Source organism: Mesocricetus auratus, unplaced genomic scaffold, assembly GCF_017639785.1.
Source record: "Mesocricetus auratus isolate SY011 unplaced genomic scaffold, BCM_Maur_2.0 Super-Scaffold_100001, whole genome shotgun sequence".
Lineage (NCBI taxonomy): Eukaryota > Metazoa > Chordata > Mammalia > Rodentia > Cricetidae > Mesocricetus > Mesocricetus auratus.
In genome coordinates, this window is record NW_024429187.1 from 10,777,993 (window position 1) to 10,798,443 (window position 20,451).

The window sequence follows — 20,451 nt, forward strand, 5'->3', positions numbered from 1 at the left end:
CACATACACTAATGTGCACTACTTCTCCAGTTATAACCTTAAAACTGTAGTCTCAGCTGGAGAGAGATGGCTCAGTGGTTAAGAGCAGGCACGGTTCTTGCAGAGGACCCCGGCTTGGCTCCCAGCACCGACATCAGGTGACTCACAGCCAGTCACCTGTGACTCCAGCTTCAAGGTATCTGATGCCTCTGGCCTCGTGTGCACATACTTACACATGACCATAATTAAAAGGCTTCGGAGAGTTTCTGGCAACCGTATTCGCAAAACCACGAGAACCACGGAACACACGATGACTGAATGTTCTGGTGTTGCCTGGAAGGTGGGTTACAGAAGCAGAGATGGCAGGATCTAGGGACATTTGAGGGGGCAGGAAGAGTCATTTGAGAAACTTATCACAACTTTTCAGTAATCATCACCACCACCACAACAACAACAACAAAAATCACGCAAGGTGAGCTTGTATCTCAGCACCAGGAGGGAGGGTGAAGCGAGAAGATGAATTCGAGGCTGGTCCCGGCTACCCAAGGTCCTGAGACACCATCTCAAGCAGCCCAAAGAAAGGGACACGCAGTCGCACGCTGCAATAGCTAACTTTATTTGTTCAAGATCTCTTAGTGCAAACACCAAACAAGCCTGGGCTTTGATCTGTGAGCTCGCATCACACGTCAGGGGAGAAGCAGACCGTGCCCTACATACAAGGCTGCAGAGGAAAGGCTCACGGTTAGTGACACGGGAGGTTTGGATTCTACAGCCTAGGGCCTGGCAGTCACAGGTCCTTCAGGTCCTTCTGGATCCCCCACAGGGTGTCCGCACTCTTCCTGAGCTGGGCCACCTCATCGTCCTTCAGCTTCTGGTTGATGACGCTGGTCAGTCCCCGGGCATTGAGGATGCATGGGAGGCTGAGGAAGACTTCGTTCTCAATGCCGTACATCCCCTGTGAGAGCAACGAGAGCATTCAGGCAGGGCATGAGGCCATGGTAAGGAGGACAGGGAGAGCTATGCTGAATACATACAGCTGTGGGAAGTTTAATAATTTCATTCTCTTATTTTTTTTCATTTAACTGGTCCATATGTCCCCATATATTTGCATTTTGACGTCAGTTTTATATTTATAGACTATGAAAACTTACACTACAAAACAAAACAACTAGTTACAAGAAGGCAGTCAGTACTTAGTTTTTAAGTCAAATATTATTTCTCTACTTTCTACTTAAATACACTTTACTATATGAATCTTTAAACGGCTTTCAGTGGTGTCCCTTAATGGGTAACTACATATCAACTCATTTTGTATTATGTCTTTTTAAATTTTATACTTTTGGTGCCTGGAGAGGCACACGCCTTTAATCCCAGCACTTGGGAGGCAGAAGCAGGCAGATCTTTGAGTTCACCGCTAGCCTAAGTAGATCAAGTTCCAGGACAGCCAGGGCTACACGGAGAAACTTGTCTTCAAAAACAAAACAACAACAAAAAAGATTTTTATATTTTTTATGTGTGAATTTCTGTATACCAATGAGTACAGGTGTCTACAAAGGCCAGAGAGGGCATCAGATCCCCTGGAACTGGAGTTACAATACCCTCAAGAGGTGCCAAAGAAGTTAACTGTCTCCCATATACTCTTTAAACAGGGGAATTGATTATGAACCAATTTCCCTATGCAACTAATGGATTAATTATATTTAACAAGCTATCTTAATCTTTAAAACTATTAACCTCAAACATTTTTGTACATACACCACAGCAGAGAAAATAAAAACATTTCTCTATGCACTGCAAAAGCCAACAATTACTCGAGTTTTCCCATGCACACCTTGTAAACTGTCCATAGTACCCTAAGCCAAACATCTGGTACCATGTTGAACTCCTAAACTATTTTTTTGTATGTGTGAGTACGCATGTGTGCATCGTGCCTCAGTGTGTGTGTGTGTGTGTGTGTGTGTGTGTATGTGTGTGTGCACGTGTGCATGCGCATACATGTATGTGCTGTGTGTACATGTGTGTGTGTGCATGTAGAAGTCAGAGGTTGACAGCAGGTGTCTTTCCTGACGGCTCTCTCCACTTTATACATTAAGGCAGAATCTCCCACTTGAACCCAGAGCTTGACATTCAGCTTCCCAGCCAGCGAGCTTATGTTCTTGGGGACTCCATCTATTTCTCATAATGTTTTTTTTTTCATTCTTGACACTTGACACACTTGCTACATATGCTGTTTTAATATAACTGTACTTCCATCCAGTGAATTTCATCCCAACGCGGTAACACAGCCCAGGTTCATCTCAAAGTTGCTACGTAGCTGAGGGCGACTTTGAACCTTCTCATCCCTTGGTCTCCACATCCTCCGTGCTCAGACCACAGATCTGTACGACCACACCTGATTTGAGCGGTGCTGGGAGATCAAACCTAGGGCCCCATGCATGCTAAGCAGTCACTCTCCCCACTGAGCTGCATCCCAGCCCCTGGCTTCCGGTTCTTTTCGCATCTTTTGCATGTTTGCTCTATAGTTTCTGGATTAAGCTAGATTTGCTATGTTATCGAGTGTCCCATGAAAGGCTATCTAAGGTTTATTGCATAAGCTTAAATAACATGAACCTCAGATACGCTTACTTAATGGCACAGTAGAGGCAGGTCCTGACAGGATCCACGGTTAATAGTTTTTACAGCACGCAAGGAAGATTTCTTAGGAAACGTATCAGAGAGCATAGCTCCCACACTGTTGAGTGCTCTTGGCCCTAGACTTAGGTTGGGAAGAGAAAAACTAGGCTTATGTAAACCCTCAATGTGAATTTAAGCTTCCCTTGTCTCTCTTTCGATGAATCTCTCAGATAATATAAGACTAGACACGCCGCAGCGATTTCTCTCACCTTCACCATTGTAGACACAGGGTGAATCCGAGACAGGTTTTTCAGCATGGATTCAATGAGGTCCGCCACACTTAACCCAATGGCCCAGTTGGTGTATCCTTTTAGCTTGATGACTTCATAGGCACTTAGAAAAATAAACCACATAAAGAGATCATTGGACCTGATGCTGGGTTGACACCTGCTCTGTCTCTGATGGTTATCTTGGCCATTTCCTTAATTTTTTCCCCGGCTTTAGTTCCTTTTCTTAGTAAAGGGGAACATGCACCTGTTCTGCAGGCTTTCTGTGGACATCAAGTGAATTAATGTACAAATAAAATCTGTACAAGTGTCAAACAGGTGACATATAGGTGTCAGTGAATGTTCTTGAAGTCACAGTACACCAGCCTGGACTTGAACTCACAGAGATCTACCTACCTCTGCCTCCTGAGTGCTTGGCTTAAAGTGTGTACCACTACTGCCTGGCTATATGTTCCTATTAAAAAAAATACTTAATTATGTGTACATTCATGAAGGTAAGAAAAAGGTATCAGATCCTCGGGAGCCAGAGTCAAAGGTAGCTGTGGGTGCTGGGAACTGAACCCAGGTCTTCTGCAAGAACAGGAAGCGCTGGTCTGTGCCACATCTTAACCCTATTTCATATTTAATACAGAAAGGGGACACTGGTCTATATGTTAAAGATTCATAGCTCCCCATGCTTGTGATCATAGCTTCAGATATTTTCTGAATTACATGGCTTCAGAATGTATTTTCAGATATACATTCTCTTTCAAGATTTTTTTTAAATTATGTGTATGCATTATGTGTCTGTATTTCTGTATGTTCATGTGGATATGTATGCACATGAGTGCCAGTATCAAGAGGCCCGAGTCACCCAATGTGGGTGCCAGAACTCAACTCTAGTCCTCTATAAGAGCAGTCCACATCAATAAGGCTTCTCTCCAATCCCTAAGGCCATACATTTTCATCCAATATTGATTTACATAAAAACATTATTTCCAAATATACGAATGAACTCGGAAAACAGTGAGAGACAGGAGAGGCCATCACTCAGATGTGCTATCCTCTCATTCATGAAATCAAAGCATCGTGTAAACTGGAAAATCTAAGGACTTTTTCAACTTTCAGATTATTTTTTAAATACACAAGTCAAAATCTCCAAGAAAAGTCGTTCTAAGTAAAACTTCCATATTTGAGGTAGCAATTTTCCTGGAAGAACTTTGCAAATAATAACACCGATTGAATGCTTGTCAGTGATAAGTTATGACCCTGTATGTGATGTGTAAGTTCATTTTAACAAGTCTACAGGGTCTTACACTTTGCACAACTAAAGAGCCCACAGAGAACGTGATTATGGATGACTATAGCCTATACTCAATGCCATCTCGAAGAAGATGGGTGACAGACAGTCGTGAAGCTTAAATGGCGTTAGGTACTATAGTCAGCTTGAGTGTCGGGACCGGAGTCCAAGCCTGCATTATCAGTTGCATTTCAAAGTGATACATTATTTGGGACAGAACAATCATAAAAGGGAATAGTTGGCAACAAGAGAAACGCTTCAGAAAACAAAATAAGGGTGGGGACACCTTTAACGGGGTGGGTGGGGTTGGGGGTGGTAAGACCACATGTCAGCAACCTGCCAGAGTCAGAGTGTGCGTTCCTGTGGTTATGCGACTTACAGGGTCCAGGTTTATTCGTTGAGAGGTGACAAGGTGAAGGCCCCTCTCACTAGGCAACTCCCTCCATGTCTGCCTTTACAGCTGGTTTTCTCTCGAGAAAACATGCTGGCTTTCTCTAGAGACTGGCAGAGCAAGTCTGACTGGTCTAAATCAAGCCTGCCCACTTGTCAAGGTGAAGAGCTCTCGCTGAGCAGGCAGTGTGGAAACAGCTCAGGATTTTATCTACTCACCGAAACGCCTCCACTCACCTGTCCACCACCATCTTATGTACTTCCTTCCAGTTCTCGCTGTCATTGTCCGTTCCCATTTCCGGGTTCAGTTCCTGGAGGGAGACTCCTGCCACATTCACTCCACTCCATACAGCCACTGGGAAACAACACAACAAGACAAACCTTGCTTTTCCTTGTCTCAGATCTCAACTCCAATGCAAATATCCCAAAATCAGTTGGTACCGGCCAGTGGCAACTGTCTCCGTGAGTTTTCATCCGCGTCGGGGAGGAGGTATTTGTTCTGATATTTGCCTTCAACTAGGAATAGATCTGACCTTTTAAATACACGTACTTAAGGAAAACATGCATACTGCTGTGTATTATGCGCGTGGGCGTGTGCAGGCCGGTGCCCAAGGAGCTGCACCGAGAGCAGAAACAGCGGGTGCTGAAGCCACCTGACGTGGGTGCAGGAACCGAACTTGGGTCCTCTGCCTTCTCCTGCAGCAGCAAGCGCTCTCATCTGCTGACCCACATCTCCGGCCCCTATGAATGACCTTTCAACTTTCGAAACCTGTGGCTCAAAACAGTCATTGCATAATTTACAGAGAGCATGAAACTCCCCCCAAACCTCTAGGTTTGTAAACATCACAATAAATTACAGTTTGGGACCATTCTAAGCCCTCAATTTTGGAGATATAAACTTCTCTACTGGGGACTGTTTGGTAACAAAAGCCCCTTTTTTTTCAAGAAAAGAAAAAAAAAAGGACCTAGGATAATTATGCCCAAATGCAGTTATTTTAAAAGGGCACTGATATGTGAATTAGCGTCTTTATAATTGAGGGGAGAATGTCTACAAACAAACATGGGAACTGGACTTTGGAAGCCCGGTCTTTTGTTCCTCAGGGACTTCTGGAGGTAACTCATGGTACAAACGAGGGCTCAGATATGGTCCAGCGCAATTACACAGCTACAGCAGCTAAACCGCTGGAGGCCACGTTAAGACCCGCCTGGGCGCACAGTTTCTGTTGTTCCAGGCTAACTAGACATCCTGGTGTCTTTCAAGGAAAACCATGGCTCTAACTGTGCCCAAGCAAGAAGGACTTTTCTCTCACTCTGTGTAAATGCAGGTGAGTAAGGAAATGGGGGAAGAAAAACCGCTCTAGAACAAAGCTGACACAGTCACGAGAGAGCAAAGCCCCTCACGTCCACCTGAAAACATGCCAGAGGCACAGGAGCGCTCTTTCCCACCTGAGTGGGGCCTGTCTGGGAGGGCATGAACCTAAGTAACTATTCAGAAGCAGACATGGACGGACATTCGTGCTCCAAAATGTCAGCACCATGGAAACACACACAGATCAAGAGCTGCCCCAGACTAAGGAAGACCCAGGACACAGAACGAGATGCAATTCATGATGTCAGGATGGATCCAGATGGGAAAAAGACCCACGGGACGCCAGAGGATGACACTTGCGAATGGCTTGGGGATTGAATACAGGCTCAGTGTCACATTTCCCGGTTTTGCTTCCTGTACTGTGGTTATGGAAAAACTTAATTTAAAAAAAAAGAAAGAGAGAGAGAAAGAAAAATCCCTAGGTGTGGATCCCAGCAGTCAGGAGACAGAGGCGGGAGGTTCAGAGTTCAAGGTCATCTTGTGCTACTGGGAATTTTAGGCGAACCTGGAAGGACTACATGGAAACTAAAAACCACAGAACAAAGCAAAGCAAGGAGGAAGAGGAAAAGAAAGAAGAAATCATACATTAAAGGATTTAGTGAGAAAAGAACACGATGGCTGAGATTCATACTTAATGGATGTCGGCAAACATAGTGACGTGTGCAAGAGGCCCCAGCAGGGAAAGGTGTTTGCTGCCGAGATTGGGGACTTGATCCCTGGTATCCTCGTGACCGGAGAAAACCAACTCCCAAAGTTGTCCTCGGATTTCCACATGTGTGCAGGTGCTCACAGATATTCTTAAAAACAGCTAGGTAAATCTGGGCATGGTGGCACATACCTTTACTGTTAGCACTAGAGAGGCAGAGGCAGGTGGAGCTCTGTGAGTTCAAAGCCAACCTGGTCCACATGGCAAATTCCAGGATAGCTACATGGTAAGTTTCAGAGTTACACGGTAAGACCCTGTCTGCAAACAACCAAACAAAAGATAGCTAGGTGGATGGGTGGGTGGGTGGATGGAGGGATGGATGGATGGATGGAGGGATGGAGGGATGGAGGGATGGATGGATGGAGGGATGGATGGATGGATGGAGGGATGGATGGAGGGATGGATGGATGGATGGAGGGATGGATAGATGGATGGAGGGATGGATGGATGGAGGGATGGATGGATGAGATGGATGGATGGATGGATGAGATGGATGGATGGATGGATGGATGGAGGGATGGAGGGATGGATGGATGGATGGAGGGATGGATGGATGGAGGGATGAATGGATGGATGGATGGATGGATGGAGGGATGGATGGATGGAGGGATGGATGGAGGGATGGATGGATGGAGGGATGGATGGAGGGATGGATGGATGGATGGATGAGATAGATGGATGGATGGAGGGATGGATGGATGGATGGATGGAGGGATGGATGGATGGAGGGATGGATGGAGGGATGGATGGATGGAGGGATGGATGGATGGAGGGATGGATGGATGGAGGGATGGATGGATGGAGGGAGGGATGGATGGATGGAGGGATGGATGGATGGAGACAGAAAAGGCAAACTGGAATAGAACCCAAAACACTGTCTTTGAATCCCTTCTGAAATAGAGCAAAGTGCATAAAACTAAAATTTGAAACAAAGCAACAACATTAAGAAGAGTCTGCACGACCCGGAGGCACAAAGAGAATCGTTTTTCTTACCGCTGGAGTCACCATGCTCGCCCAGAATCCATCCATGGCAACTGCTGGGATGAATGCCAAGCTTTTCAGCCATGAGGTAGCGAAAGCGAGCAGAGTCCAGATTGCATCCACTTCCAATCACACGGTGCTTAGGCAACCCGCTCAGTTTCCAGGTGACGTAAGTAAGGATATCCACTGCACAGTGATGGAAAAAAAAGAAGCCAATTGGAACTGCCTAGCCAATCAGAAGGTGCTCTGGCTTCTCCCTCCCCACGTCCCCATCTCTCGGTGAGACACGTCCTGAAAGAGGTATGCAATTTAACTTTCCGACAAATAAGAGTGAGGCATTTGTAAAGAAACTGGAAATAAATATGTACAAGCTGCATACGTATCGTCATTTGACAGAAGAAATATGAAATATGTGCACACTGCATATGTATCGTCATTTGACAGAAGAAATATGAAATAAGTACATGCTGCATACGTATCGCCATTTGACAGAAGAAGAGTTAGGAACTTCACAGGTCAACGAGCTTTACCGTGAAAGAAAGAAAAAGGACTTCTCCAGTCCTCACTGTGATGGCTTGAATAAGAATGGCCCCCATCGGCTCATATATTTGAACGCTTAGTCACCAGGGAGTGACGCCGGTGGCCTTGTTGGATTAAGTATGGCCTTGCCGGAGTAGGTGTGGCCTTGCTGGAGGAAGTGTGTCAGTGTGCGGTGGGCTTTGAGGTTTCAAAAGTCCATGCAAGGCCCAGGCTCCCTCTCTGCCTACGGATCAGGATGCAGAACTCTCAGCTACTGCTTCAGCACCTTGTCTGCCTGCACACCACCATACTTCCCGCCATGATGATAATGAAAACCTCTGAAACCATAGACCAGCCCCAATTAAATGAGTTGTCTTGACCATGGTGTCTCTTCACAGCAGCAGAACACACTAACTTAGAATGCCACCAATAATGATAACAGTCTGTGACTGTGAAGGCTGTCATCCCAAACAATACCACTTCTAAGTTAGCAAGGGCTGCCAGTATATATTTTGTTGAGTACGATATTGTCCAATAAATTATCATGAAATTAATTTCGTTACTATCTCATGGCTGGACAACTGCTATGTAACCTTCATCCCAGGTGGCTCACTGGTAAAACTTTTGCTAGGTCACAGAGTTACAGACGACGTTGTAAATGCACTGTCAGAAAAGACCCTGCACTCCTCTGTGGAGCAGAAGGTATTTTAAACACACTTGACTGGATAGCGCGTTTGCATGCCGATTTTAATGCGCCGGAAGTGGTTCCCTGGAGACTCAGACTTGGGAGGTCTACCTTGGAAGTGATGTAACCAGTCAGTGACCACGGAAACAGGATGTGGAAACGGAATACGGCTAGCTGCCTGCCATTTCTGCTCCACAGCTACCTGGTGCGTGTGTTTTACACACACGACCGAACCATCCAGGAAGCCCCAATCTACACCCATAAAAAAGCGAGATACAGAAGTGATCTCCTATCAGGTCCTAACTCCCAGCACTAAAGGAGCTGCAGTGATTTCCCCGGCTTATCCACAACCCTCCAGGGGAGGAATAAGAGGCGCTCTACCATTTTCTCAACATCCCATCTATGCTCACCATCGTGCAGTAACTTAGATGACAAACTATAGACCAAAGACGTGTGACACTGAACTGGGTGACACAGCTCAATGGGAGAATACTTACCTACCATGCAGTTCAATGCCCAGTACACGGACAAAATATAACTTCCTTACAAAACCTTAAATTATCCTTAGAAAACTTTCTGTAAACAGAAAGAAAAATGCCAAACAAAACACAGCCATATTTGAAGGTTACTTTCCTTGCAAGATAGTGGTAGAAAAATACAAAGGGAAAATAATTGATACCAGGTTCTAAGAGATGATTCTGTTTTTAAAAAGTTGTATTTACTTTCAGTTATGCGTGTTTACGTCTGTGCACCACATAGACATATAGGTAGATAGGCCTATCTATAGACTCCAGAAGAAGGCCTCAGATCCCCAGAACTGCAGTTACGGACAGTTACGAGCTGCCATGTGGGTGCTGGGAACTGAACCTGGGTCCTCTGCAAGAACAGCCAATGATCTCAACTACCAAGTCATTCTCTCCAAGCCCCTTTGGGCAATGTGACCATCTTGTCCCTTGTCGTGATTTATCATCAGTTTAAGTGATTGGCTCAGGGGCAGCTTGGTGGCATGGGCTTTGCTTTTTGAGTCCACTCTGACTTCTATCCTGGCGGCTGCACCTTCCCCATGGGGGTCTGCTGACCAGCTTGTGACTAGGAGCTTCTAGCAAAACACTTCACGTCCCCTCCTCCCAGTAAGGCCTGCATGCAAGTTCCTGTTTTCTGTCCATCCTTGCTGTCTAAATGCTAATCCCTGTTTTTGGCCCACCCTTTGCCGGAGGGCCCTGAGAATGTAGGCTTCTGACCTTGGTGGTTTTCCACCATGTCTGCCACTGGTATATAAGGCTCCACTCTTGTTAAAATAAACGCCATTCTCCTTGTAAGAATGAACCGCTTTCTTTGTCTTCATTTACATCCTTAGCCCTTAGCCTCGGATCGTTGTAAAGTGTTGTAGCACTGTAAAAACCGCAAACACCGGCTCGCTACACCTGGCCAGTTGGAGCTCAGCAGAGGCTGTAAACAATGTGCTTGTATAATTTTTGAGTGCCAGGGATCCTCCTGTCTCAACCTCCCTGGCATTTCACATGGATGCTAGAGATCCAAACCCAGGTTCTCATGCTTTCATAACATGCGCTCCGCAGACTTGGCCCCCCAGCTCTACCTTTAGAGCATTTACAAATGCGTCCCAACTCTACAACAAACACAGAGGAGACAAAAAGACGGAACCCCACGACACAAAACCCATTCTTAAACATCTGTCCCGGGATGGAGCCATCCATTCTGCAAGCGCCATCTTTTCTGCTCCAGTAACAGAAGACACGTGGGCCACCTGTCAGTGAGCAAACCCGAAACAATAAGTTGCCCAAATGCCGAAGTGGACAGGACAACCAGACAGCGTTGTCAGGGCACTGAGTTAGTACCTGGGTTGGAAACCACAATGATGGTGCAGTCAGGGCTGTACTTGACGATCTGAGGGATAATGAACTTGAACACGTTGACATTTCTCTGCACCAGGTTGAGCCGACTCTCCCCCTCCTGCTGGCGGACACCTGCAGTCACCACCACAATCTTAGAGTTGGCTGTCACCGAGTAATCTGGAAGAAAAATGGAAAGATGGAGCCTTAAATCAACTTCTTGTCAAGCATGCCATCTATGGCGTGTTCCAGAAGCTTCACCATGCATAAGCTTCCAGAACTTATGAGAACTAAATTTTCTGTATTAAAAGAATGTGCTTTCTAAAAGATTTGTGTGTGTGTGTGTGTGTGTGTGTGTGTATGTGTGTGTGTGTGTTCCTGTTTGAGTATGTGCAGATGAGGGGTATCAGATCTTCTGGAGCTAGAGTTGCAGGGGGTTGTGAGCTGCCCAACACAGGTGATGTGGATGGAACTCAGGTTCTCTGGAGGAGCAGTCCACACTCCATAACCACTGAGCCGCCTCTCCAGCCCCTATTAAAAGGTTTTCCAGGTTCAAGCTTCTGAGGGTTCCTTTTTCTTCCTTGAGAGACAATGAAGCAACCCTGTAGAGTGCAGCCTTCCCACCAGCCTGGTTCCAGAGCCGCATCAGTCCCAAATGAACACACAGGAGGCTGTATTAATTATGAAGCTGTTGGCCGTTTGCTTGGTTTCTTACTGGCTATCTCTGACTTAAGTTAATAATTGTTAATTTAAGTATTTCTCTTACTGGAGAAAGGGTCTGGACCTGTTATTTCTATGGCGGCTACATGATGTCTCCCTGTGTTTCTCTTTCCCAGAATCCTTCTCGACTCCTAGTCCCACCTATCTTGCTTCCCTATTGGGCAACAGTGCTTTATTCAACAACCAATAAGAGATAGATTTCAGAATGACATCTCCCATCACAACCCCACTTTAAAACTGGCAGATAATGAACCACAGAAATGTCCTACTATGTGTTTGTGGCTAAGAAGCCCATTGGATTTCCAGGAAAAGCTGAAACAAGTCAGTGAGTCTACAGCCCAGCAGCAGGCTTTCCATGATTGCTGGGGAATTATTGTTTGTTTTGCGTATTTCTGTTAGTAACACAGAATACAGACAAAACTCAATTCTAAGTAATGCTACTGATGTCTATGAAGGAAAAGAAAGGCCATGTTTGGTTTTGATTGGAAACCAGATTTCCATTCCTCATATCCCGTGTATTAAGGGATGGGAAATACTTCTAATGCCAGCACTCAGGAGGCTGTGGCAGGACTGCCATGAATTCATGGCCAGCATGGGCTACATACATATGTTGATAGTATGTACAGGCGTGCATGTGGGTGCACTTCTTGGTATTTGCATGTGTGTAAGACAGTCTCACTATGCAGCCCTGCCTGGCTTAGAACTCTCTATGTAGACCAAGCTGGCCTAGAACTGCCTGCCTGCCTCTGCCCCCTGACTGCTGGGATTATAGCTGGGTGTCACCATACCTGGCTATGACATTTTTGATAAGGAAGATTATTTTATGTTCTAGTGGTATTCATTTTTGGAGAAATCAGTTAATTCCAACACAACAGCCCATTCACATCACTAATGCTGCCTATTAACAGTCTTTTCCCATAAAATGCAGGGAATAGTCATCTCTAACTTACTGTGTTCTGAAAGTGAAGATGGAACTACAAACTCAAACACCTGACGTAAGACTCCGAATGCTACTTACTGTTCAGTAAGTAATGGCCACTATCTAGTTTCTTCAAGGCAACCAGTCCCGGGACACAGTAGACAGGAAGAAATTACAACACTGCATTTACCAAGACAGGAAGACGAAGGGAGTTGGAGAACTAGAAAACGATTCTGGGACGGATGAAAGGCAGCTTACTCGGAAACTGAAATACTACATACAGGCATTGCTGGGGTTTTATTATTTTTTAAAAGGCATATTTTAAAGATGATCTATTCTTGTTGTTTTAAAAAATAACACATTCAAATTTTACTTCAAAAAAAGAACTGTGCTGCCAGGTGCAGGACTGCACACCTATAACCCCGCCCTCCCCCCAGTTAGGAGGGGCCAGCCTTGCGTGCGTAGTGAGTTCAAGGCAAGCTGGAGTCTATGAGGTCTGTCTCAAGCAAACAAAGTGAACAGAAAGCACGCGTTTGTGAAAGAAAGCTAACACAGGTGGCCGTCGCTATGTGGCACGCAGGACCACATCCTACAGGGACTCTCAAGACAGAATGTGTTCACACGCTGTGTGCATCTGTAGGCAGAGTCTCCAGAGAACGCTTTCTAGGACCTGATGCAGAAAAGTTGGGCTGTCCGAGGAAGATGCAGACATCACAGACAGCACCACACATCACAGCCTGCGATCCTCTCCTGCTGATGATACGGTCACAGGAGAGATGGAAAAGAACCTCATTTTTAAATGACAATGCATTCTATAGGAATTAGAAATGAGTACAAATTTTAAATAAAAAAAGGGGACCATTTTTAAGTAGATGGAAATTTTGTGGTATATGAAATTACTAAAACCGGTCATTAGCAATTGCTGAAACAATCACCCACAATTCCAATAGTTAAACAACAACAAAAAAGCTTTAGCTGGGTGGTGGTGGTGTACATCTTTAGTCCCAGCACACTGGAGGCAGGTGGATCTAAGACTTTGAGGCCAGCCTGATTTACAGAGGGAGTTCTTGGACAGCCAGGGCTACACAGAGAAACCCTGTCTTACAACCAAACCAAAACAACAACAACAAAAAAGAAACCCAAACAAACAAAAATTAGGATGGAGTACAGTGCAGGAGTACACTGAGTTCCCAGCATCCTGCAAGGCCCTGGGTTTGATGCACAGCACCACAGGTAATAGCAGCAACAAATTAAAAGTGGTCAGTTAGTTTGTCATGCTGGAGGGTGCAGTTTGTTACAGAATTAACTTTCACGTGAGATCCCTGGAGAATGCGAAGAGACTGCCTACCTTTATCTGCCACGATCTTGGGAGTCTGAAGAAACAAGCTCCCATGCTGCAGATCCATCATCTCTCCTTTGAGCTTGTCTTCCAAGACATCCACAAGGGCAAGTTCATCAGCTAGAGACTAGAAAGACAAAAGCAGGCATTCATTCTTGCCGTGGTTTGAATATGAAGTCTCCCACAGGCTCTCAGTTCTGAACGTGCAGTTCCCAGCTAGTGGTGCTGGGGAAACTGTAGCACCTTGGGGACATGAAGCCTCACTGCACAAGTGGGTCACGAAGGACAGGGTTCACATTATAGCTGGCTTTGCTTCCTGCCTTGTCTTTGCAGCCTGATCTACAAAGATACAACAAGCAAGCATGCCTTCTCCGCCATGATGTCTGTCTGTGAGGGAAAATAAAGCGCCTTCCCATTTGAATTGCCCGCCAAGTGTTTGATTACACACAGAAGACTTAGCACCAAACTACCCTAGAAAGGCCTTTTACACATGGCTAAGCACCCAGTGACTAAAATTCTCAAGATCTTTGAGGTATTCAATGACGATTCAAGAGATAGATACAAAGATCCCTCGTGAAAGTAAGTTGACTCAGTAAAAGACACAGACAAGAGTGCAAGACACACACACACACACACACACACACACACACACACACACGAGAGAGAGAGACAGACAGACAGACAAAAACCGACTCAGGAACATTAGCAGTGTGTTTTGATGTCATCACAATTCAGAGAGAGCACTCTGACTTAAATCTCCAAGGGCAAGTTCAGGTTGGAATTGAACTTGGTTGAACCATAGAAGGCTTAGCTTGGTTCCAAGTAGCTGAACGTCTTGGCAGGAAAGGCAGCCAAGTCTTAGGATAAAGAATCAGCCCTTGGGAACAAATCCCTAAGCACAGGGAGAGGTGGCAGCTCTGTATCAAATATGGGCACAAATTTTTATGTACTCTTATTTAAACACATTTGAAAAAAATTTCAAAAACTGTTTTGTTCTTTTGCATGCAGCATCTAAGAGCTCACACACCCTCACTTGCATTTCTGAGTCCTAAATTAACACCTCCTCACTTAGCAATAACCTAACATTCTGTGACAGCGACCGTCTTTTAGTAACAGCACATGTGAGCCACTGAAGCCCGCAGGGCGACACCATCTCGTGCTTATATCAAAGAGCATGTCAGAGCACGTCACCGGATGTCAGCGCCGCTGTGTCAGTGGGTGTAGAGAATTAGCTTCCAAGTGCATGCTTGGCTGAAGGAAGGAGTCGACTCAACACCTAAGAAAAAAACCAGAGTGCTGAATATAGCTGAATGCATGTAAGACACACCTTCTATGGGCAGCGACACAAAGAGATGTATGACAAGGACGGATGCTGCTGAGTGACTCAGTCTCTGTGACCGCATCTCCATAGCTTATGCATTTACTGTGGACATAAGTATATCGACAAGAAGCCAGGCCAGTTGGAAGCCAAGAATGCTACTGTAGAAATCTTTTAACCTCAAGTCCCAAGCGGACCAGGTTTGGTTGTGGATTCTGCCTCCTAGTGCATAAATGACTGACATCAACGCGTGGGTATTTGATGCCAGCAATTTTTATATTCAAGTGTTTGCTAAGCATGAGATTTCGTGGGAGGAAAAGGTATAACTTTGCAAATAATTAGCCAGCTGGGGAAGTACCATTCACTAATTTGCATTTTGAGAGTGTCCTAGCCTAGGGACAAGCAGCAAGATAATCTGGGCAGCAGCAGTGGGTCCAGGGCTACAGCTTCCTCCAGTGTCCTGTGCTGCTGTGGCACCGGGTGGCATTGGCACTAAATAAATGCATTGTTTGGTGGTGCTGAGGAACTAAACCCAAGGCTGTGGGCACTGCAGACATGCTCTCTACCCAAGCATATTTTATCTCTACTGTCAGCTTTAGAGTTCACCGTCACATGCGTGGTGGAATAGCCCGATGGGGGATGTCCTTCTGTGTATAGGTTTCTCTTATTGGTTGATGAGTAAAACACTGATTGGCCAGTAGCCAAGCCGGAAGTATAGGTGAGTAAGATGAGGAGAAATGTAGCTACAGGGAAGAGGATGCAGGGCATTCGCCAGTAAGCCAGGACCACGTGGAAATACTTAGATGATTAGAAATGGGTTAATAATTAAGAGAGAGCTAGCCAGTAAGAAGCCTGAGCCATTGGCCAAACAGTTTATGATTTATATAAGCCTCTGTATATTTATTTGGGACTGAAGGGCAGCAGGGCCAGGCGGGAAAGGAACTCCATTTACAATAGCCATCTGGGCAGTTCTTACTTCTGCAGCTGCGTGACAATGGACAGGTGCCATCATTTCTCCTGCCTCTGTCACTTTGTCTTAAAACAAGGATAAGAAAAGCTCCCTATTAGGAGGGTATGGTAGTACAGGCCAAGAGCTATAGCACCTGGAAGTTTGAGCTGATGCCGGAGAGCTGCCATGAGATGGAGACCCCCGCAGCAAAAACAGTAACAGCTGCCCACACCCGAAAGAGAAAAGCTGTGTTTGCTATCGATTATTTACGGCAACAGCTGCTCCACACCCGAAAGAAAAAAGCTGTGTTTGCTATCGATGATTTACAGTAACTGCCCCCTACACTAAAAAACTGTGTCTGCTATTATTTAGAATAAAGCACTTTAATAGCATTGTGCATGGTACATTCATGGCTTGCATTTATTTTTTAAAAGAAGAAATGTAAGCTTAACTGCTTTTGTTCTGATCAAAGGAAGAGTGAACGCTAAATTAAGACTATTTAAAACCCCTCTAATTCCAGGAAACTATCCCAAATCACAGGTATCTAGCCAATTAAAAGTAGCTAGAAAAACAAGTACAAGAATATAGCGCATACACACTGATGAGTTCTTTGGATACGTATTTCTCGGTTAAGAGTCAGAATTTGATCCTTTAGAATTTAAAACGGACACACCGGAGCGATGGCTCTGGGGTGAAGAGCACAGGCTACACTTTCAGAGGAAGCAGTTTAGATTCCCAGCACATACACGGTGGCTCACAACCACCTGTAACTCCAGTTCCACAGGATCCAACACCCTCTTCTGGCCTCTTCAGGCATGAATGCGCATACATTCGGGCAAAACATCCATACACACAAAGTAAATAAGAAAGGGAGTGTAGCCAGGCGGTGGTGGCGCACGCCTTTAATCCTAGCACTCGGGAGGCAGAGGCAGGCGGATCTCTGCGAGTTCGAGGCTGGGCTGGACCGATAGCCTCCGAAACAATACAGAGAAACCCTGTCTCGTAAAACTGAAAAAAAAAAAAAAAGAAAGAAAGAAAGGGAGTGTAAGGTTTGGGGTCGGGTCTTGTGGCACATATCCACAACCCCAACATTCAGGAGGTGAACTCAGGAGCGATGACAAGCGTGAGGCCCAGCATGGGACATCTCAAAAGCAATAAAAGGAAAAAGGCTGGGAACAAAACACAAGCCAGGGACTGAATTGTAGAACGCTCGCTCAGCACGCCCGACAGTCCTTGTGCTCAGCCCCCAACAAAACAACAGCAACCCCTTAAACTTGACAAACAGAAGGCATATGCTTGCTCAGAGGTATTCTGGAAGCCTCTGCACAAAGAGCCAGTGTGCTCTAAAGCGGGGGAGGTGCTGCTCGCTTGCCTTCACTCTCTTCCTACATTTGAGGAAGCTCTCAGAATGAGCACGGCCTGGAGAGTCACTAAAGTCAGAGAGACAAGGAAAGAAACTGGTGGGAACCAGGGGGGTATCTGTAAGGGCAGCGGAGAGTCTAGACAGGTAGACAGCGAAAGGAATAACAAGTCTGGAGACAGACACAAAAGCAGTCTTAGAACTGGTGCCGAGGGCTGTGGACTGCAATGGTTATGTGAGAATTTGTCCTGTTCTTAGGAAGCATTCTGGGGACTACAGAGAGCTTCACCTACTCTTGACATTCTCAAATGGCTCAGGGAACCCATATATAGACATACACACACATATATAATGGAGGAAGTAAGAGAGAGGAGGAAGGAGGGATGGGGGAGGGGGAGGGAGAGAACATAACAAAACGCAGAGAGCTGGTAAATCTGAATGATGCATCCATGGAAATGTTCACTAAGATAATCTTTACAAATTTGCCCTTAGGTTTGAAGTCATTTCCAAGTAAAGGCACGGGTTCCAAGTTTGGGAATAGTAAGACATTCTTTCAACAAGCCACTCTACAAAAATCCCTTAAGAAAATTCAGAGAGCACTGCATCTAAATTTTCCAGTCACTCATTCAGCCACAGGCTTCAGTTTATCCCCATGGAAACAAAGGAAGTTACCATGCTACACCTCCTGATGTAGGATCTACCCAACAGATACAACTGGATTAATCACGAGGAAACACCCACAAGGCACTGAAGAGGATAGTCTGAAACTGACCTGGACCATTAGAAAATAAAACGTCAAAGGCTCTCAAGACAGAGAAAAAGAGGCATAGTAAGGATATAGAACACATGTCTTAGATTGAGGAAAAACTAGCTACCAGGGGTGTGATATTGACAACATGGAGAATATTTTAAGTACGAATATGATGAGGGACACTACACTACTATAGTAGTGTTAAGAAATCCCTGGATGGTAGTGCCAGTGTGGTCACACACAGTGACCAGAATTCTCTGCTTTTTGTGCAAGCACTGAGAGGTAGGTGTGATCCGACAAGTTATCTCAGATTGTTGAGGGTGTCTAGAAACAACCGAGATCCTAGGTTGCGCAGTCAGAACATGCCTGCCTGCAGGAATTATGACCTCTGTTGCTCTTCAAACATACCTTTCCCAGAATGCTGATAGCACACGCCATTCCGACTTGTCCGACACCTACTACGGTAATCTTGTTGTTGGGGAGGGTTGTTTCCTCTTCCGCCACGGGGGCAATGAGTTTTTCCTTAAGGGTTGCCATGTTGCCCTACAAGAAAAGGGTGATCAGTACATTATTTTAAATGAGTAGACTCTGTGTGAGAATCAACCTAAAATGACACAGCTTCAGTCCCAAAGAGAAGTGTAGCACAGCCAGCGCCTCGGGGTAGTCTGAGTACAGTATTTGAGGGAACCACATATCACTTAATGGAGGATTTAATCAGAGGAACTTTCTCCAGGAGCTTAAAATAAAAATTCTTCCCTGAGTAGAGGACTCCATGAAGTTGTCATCATCACTCCTATGACCTCTGTTGTTGTTATAACTGTTCATTACTGGCTAAAGGATGGGGGTATTTATACTTAAAATAAGCTAGTTTCTTCCCTTTGTCCCTGTAAGGAATTTGTGCCACCATGTTAACCAGCTAGCTTATAGTCAAGCTTTCTTAAAGTCAATGTAAATGATTATAATTTCCATTACAAATGGTTCCGTTTACCCCTGGAGGACAAAGACTTGAGTTTTGCACTTTAAATCTCACCAAGCAGACTGAGCTGCCTGCCCGCCTTGTTACAGGTTCCTTCTTCCCAATGAAGTACCAGACTTAGTCATCTATGCTGATTGTTTGAGCCTGTTCCTTTTTAGCTTATCAGCTGAGGCTCCCTCCCTCTTCACAGCCCATCCTGCTCTTTCTACAGCCAGCTCTTCACTTCTGACCTGGGAAGGGCTAAGTGACAAAACCTATCTTAGTTGGCTGCGTGGAGAAGAACCCTTGGCTGTCCTGAATGAAGAACCTGGGGTCAAACACAACCTTTTCCTTCCCTAACTTGTTTTTGCTAGTTTAAACCTTTCCCCCAATCTGTCCCGCTGAGGTTATTTTGCCTTCGAGAACCACTCCCGTGGCTTTCTGGTGGACACAAAGGTGAAATGCCTCTGAGAGGCTTGGACACAGCCCGGACCTTACAGTGAATTCAGACAGAGCCGGCATTGTACTCGGCTTCAACAGACTGGCTGCCCTTCAGTAAGAAAAGCACAGCCTCCCTAGCCCCTGCCCACACCAAGTTTATTTTTGTTAGCTGGCTTAACATCTGTGAGGTAGGTTCCAGAAAGCATTAGGAAGGCCTGGAATCCCAGCGTTTTGGAAGTGTGGGCAAGGAGGATCAGGGGAGGTCAAGGTCATCCTCCAACACACATCTTGGGACTCCTGAGATGCTGCCTGAAAGCAAGCAAAGAAACAAACAAAAAAGCAGGAAAGGAAAGCAGAAGCGGTGGCTAGCTCCAGCTGGGTTGTCCTGGAAACATTTTAAATTAGTTTGGGTAATTTCAAAAGCCACACTGTTGAAGATCCAGTAAGCACAGGCAGATTCTGATTATCTAGACAAAAGTACACATTCTCCTCCCCCAGTGGTGGTAAAAATGAGAAGGAAACATTTTGCATTGTAACAGGCCTGTGTCAAATCAGACAGCTGACTGTAGGGAGAGAGAAGTGGGGGGGACATCCGAGTCTCAGGGTCCCCCCCCCCATTCCCTTCTCCTGTAGATATGAAGCATTAGACAAGATCAGGTGCACTACGCCAGGGGGCTGACGTCCACTGCGCAGGGTATCTTCTATGCAAACTGTAAAAGCCCAGGTTTTGTCTCGAATTCCCTCACTCAAACAAGCTAGCTCTCCCACCCCAGGTCCTGATGGGGGCCCACAAGCCACCTCTCCTGTGAAAAGTAGGTCACGAGGGAGGGAGGCAGCAGCGTACATCTTGAATAAAGTCTCCGGGGGCAAGTCTAGGCCTTCCACCATGAACACAAGCAGTAAACAAAACCTTAGAGCATCCAAGAGGCCCAGCAAGCGCTGGTACCCGGCTGCAGGGCGGGCAGTCTGAGCCGGAGATGAACCTGACTTCCAGGACAGAACTTTGCCTTGTCCCCATTCTTAGAATCGCAGGGACCTTTT

The 20,451-nt window shown here is 45.7% G+C and overlaps 1 protein-coding gene across 1 annotated transcript; it reads right to left on the reverse strand.

Annotated features, from left to right (window-relative positions):
• Positions 1 to 574: 574 nt before the first annotated feature.
• On the reverse strand, positions 575 to 18,551 carry Ldhb (lactate dehydrogenase B). The gene is made up of 7 exons (XM_005072920.4): positions 18,423 to 18,551; positions 13,646 to 13,763; positions 10,665 to 10,838; positions 7,617 to 7,790; positions 4,786 to 4,903; positions 2,862 to 2,985; positions 575 to 934 (listed from the first exon to the last, which is right to left on the reverse strand). The coding sequence occupies exons 1-7, from the start codon at positions 18,549 to 18,551 to the stop codon at positions 767 to 769; spliced, it is 1,005 nt and encodes a 334-aa protein (XP_005072977.1). The 3' UTR covers positions 575 to 766.
• Between the last annotated feature and the right edge of the window lie 1,900 nt (positions 18,552 to 20,451).

Excerpts from the sequence above, each read along its gene's own strand:
- Ldhb (XM_005072920.4), bottom strand. The coding sequence starts at position 18,551 with ATGGCAACCCTTAAGGAAAAACTCATTGCCCCCGTGGCGGAAGAGGAA. Across the intron at positions 13,764-18,422 it reads CTATCAGCATTCTGGGAAAG|TCTCTAGCTGATGAACTTGC; the intron begins GTATGTTTGAAG and ends TTGTCTTTCTAG. Across the intron at positions 7,791-10,664 it reads CATTGTGGTTTCCAACCCAG|TGGATATCCTTACTTACGTC; the intron begins GTACTAACTCAG and ends ATCACTGTGCAG.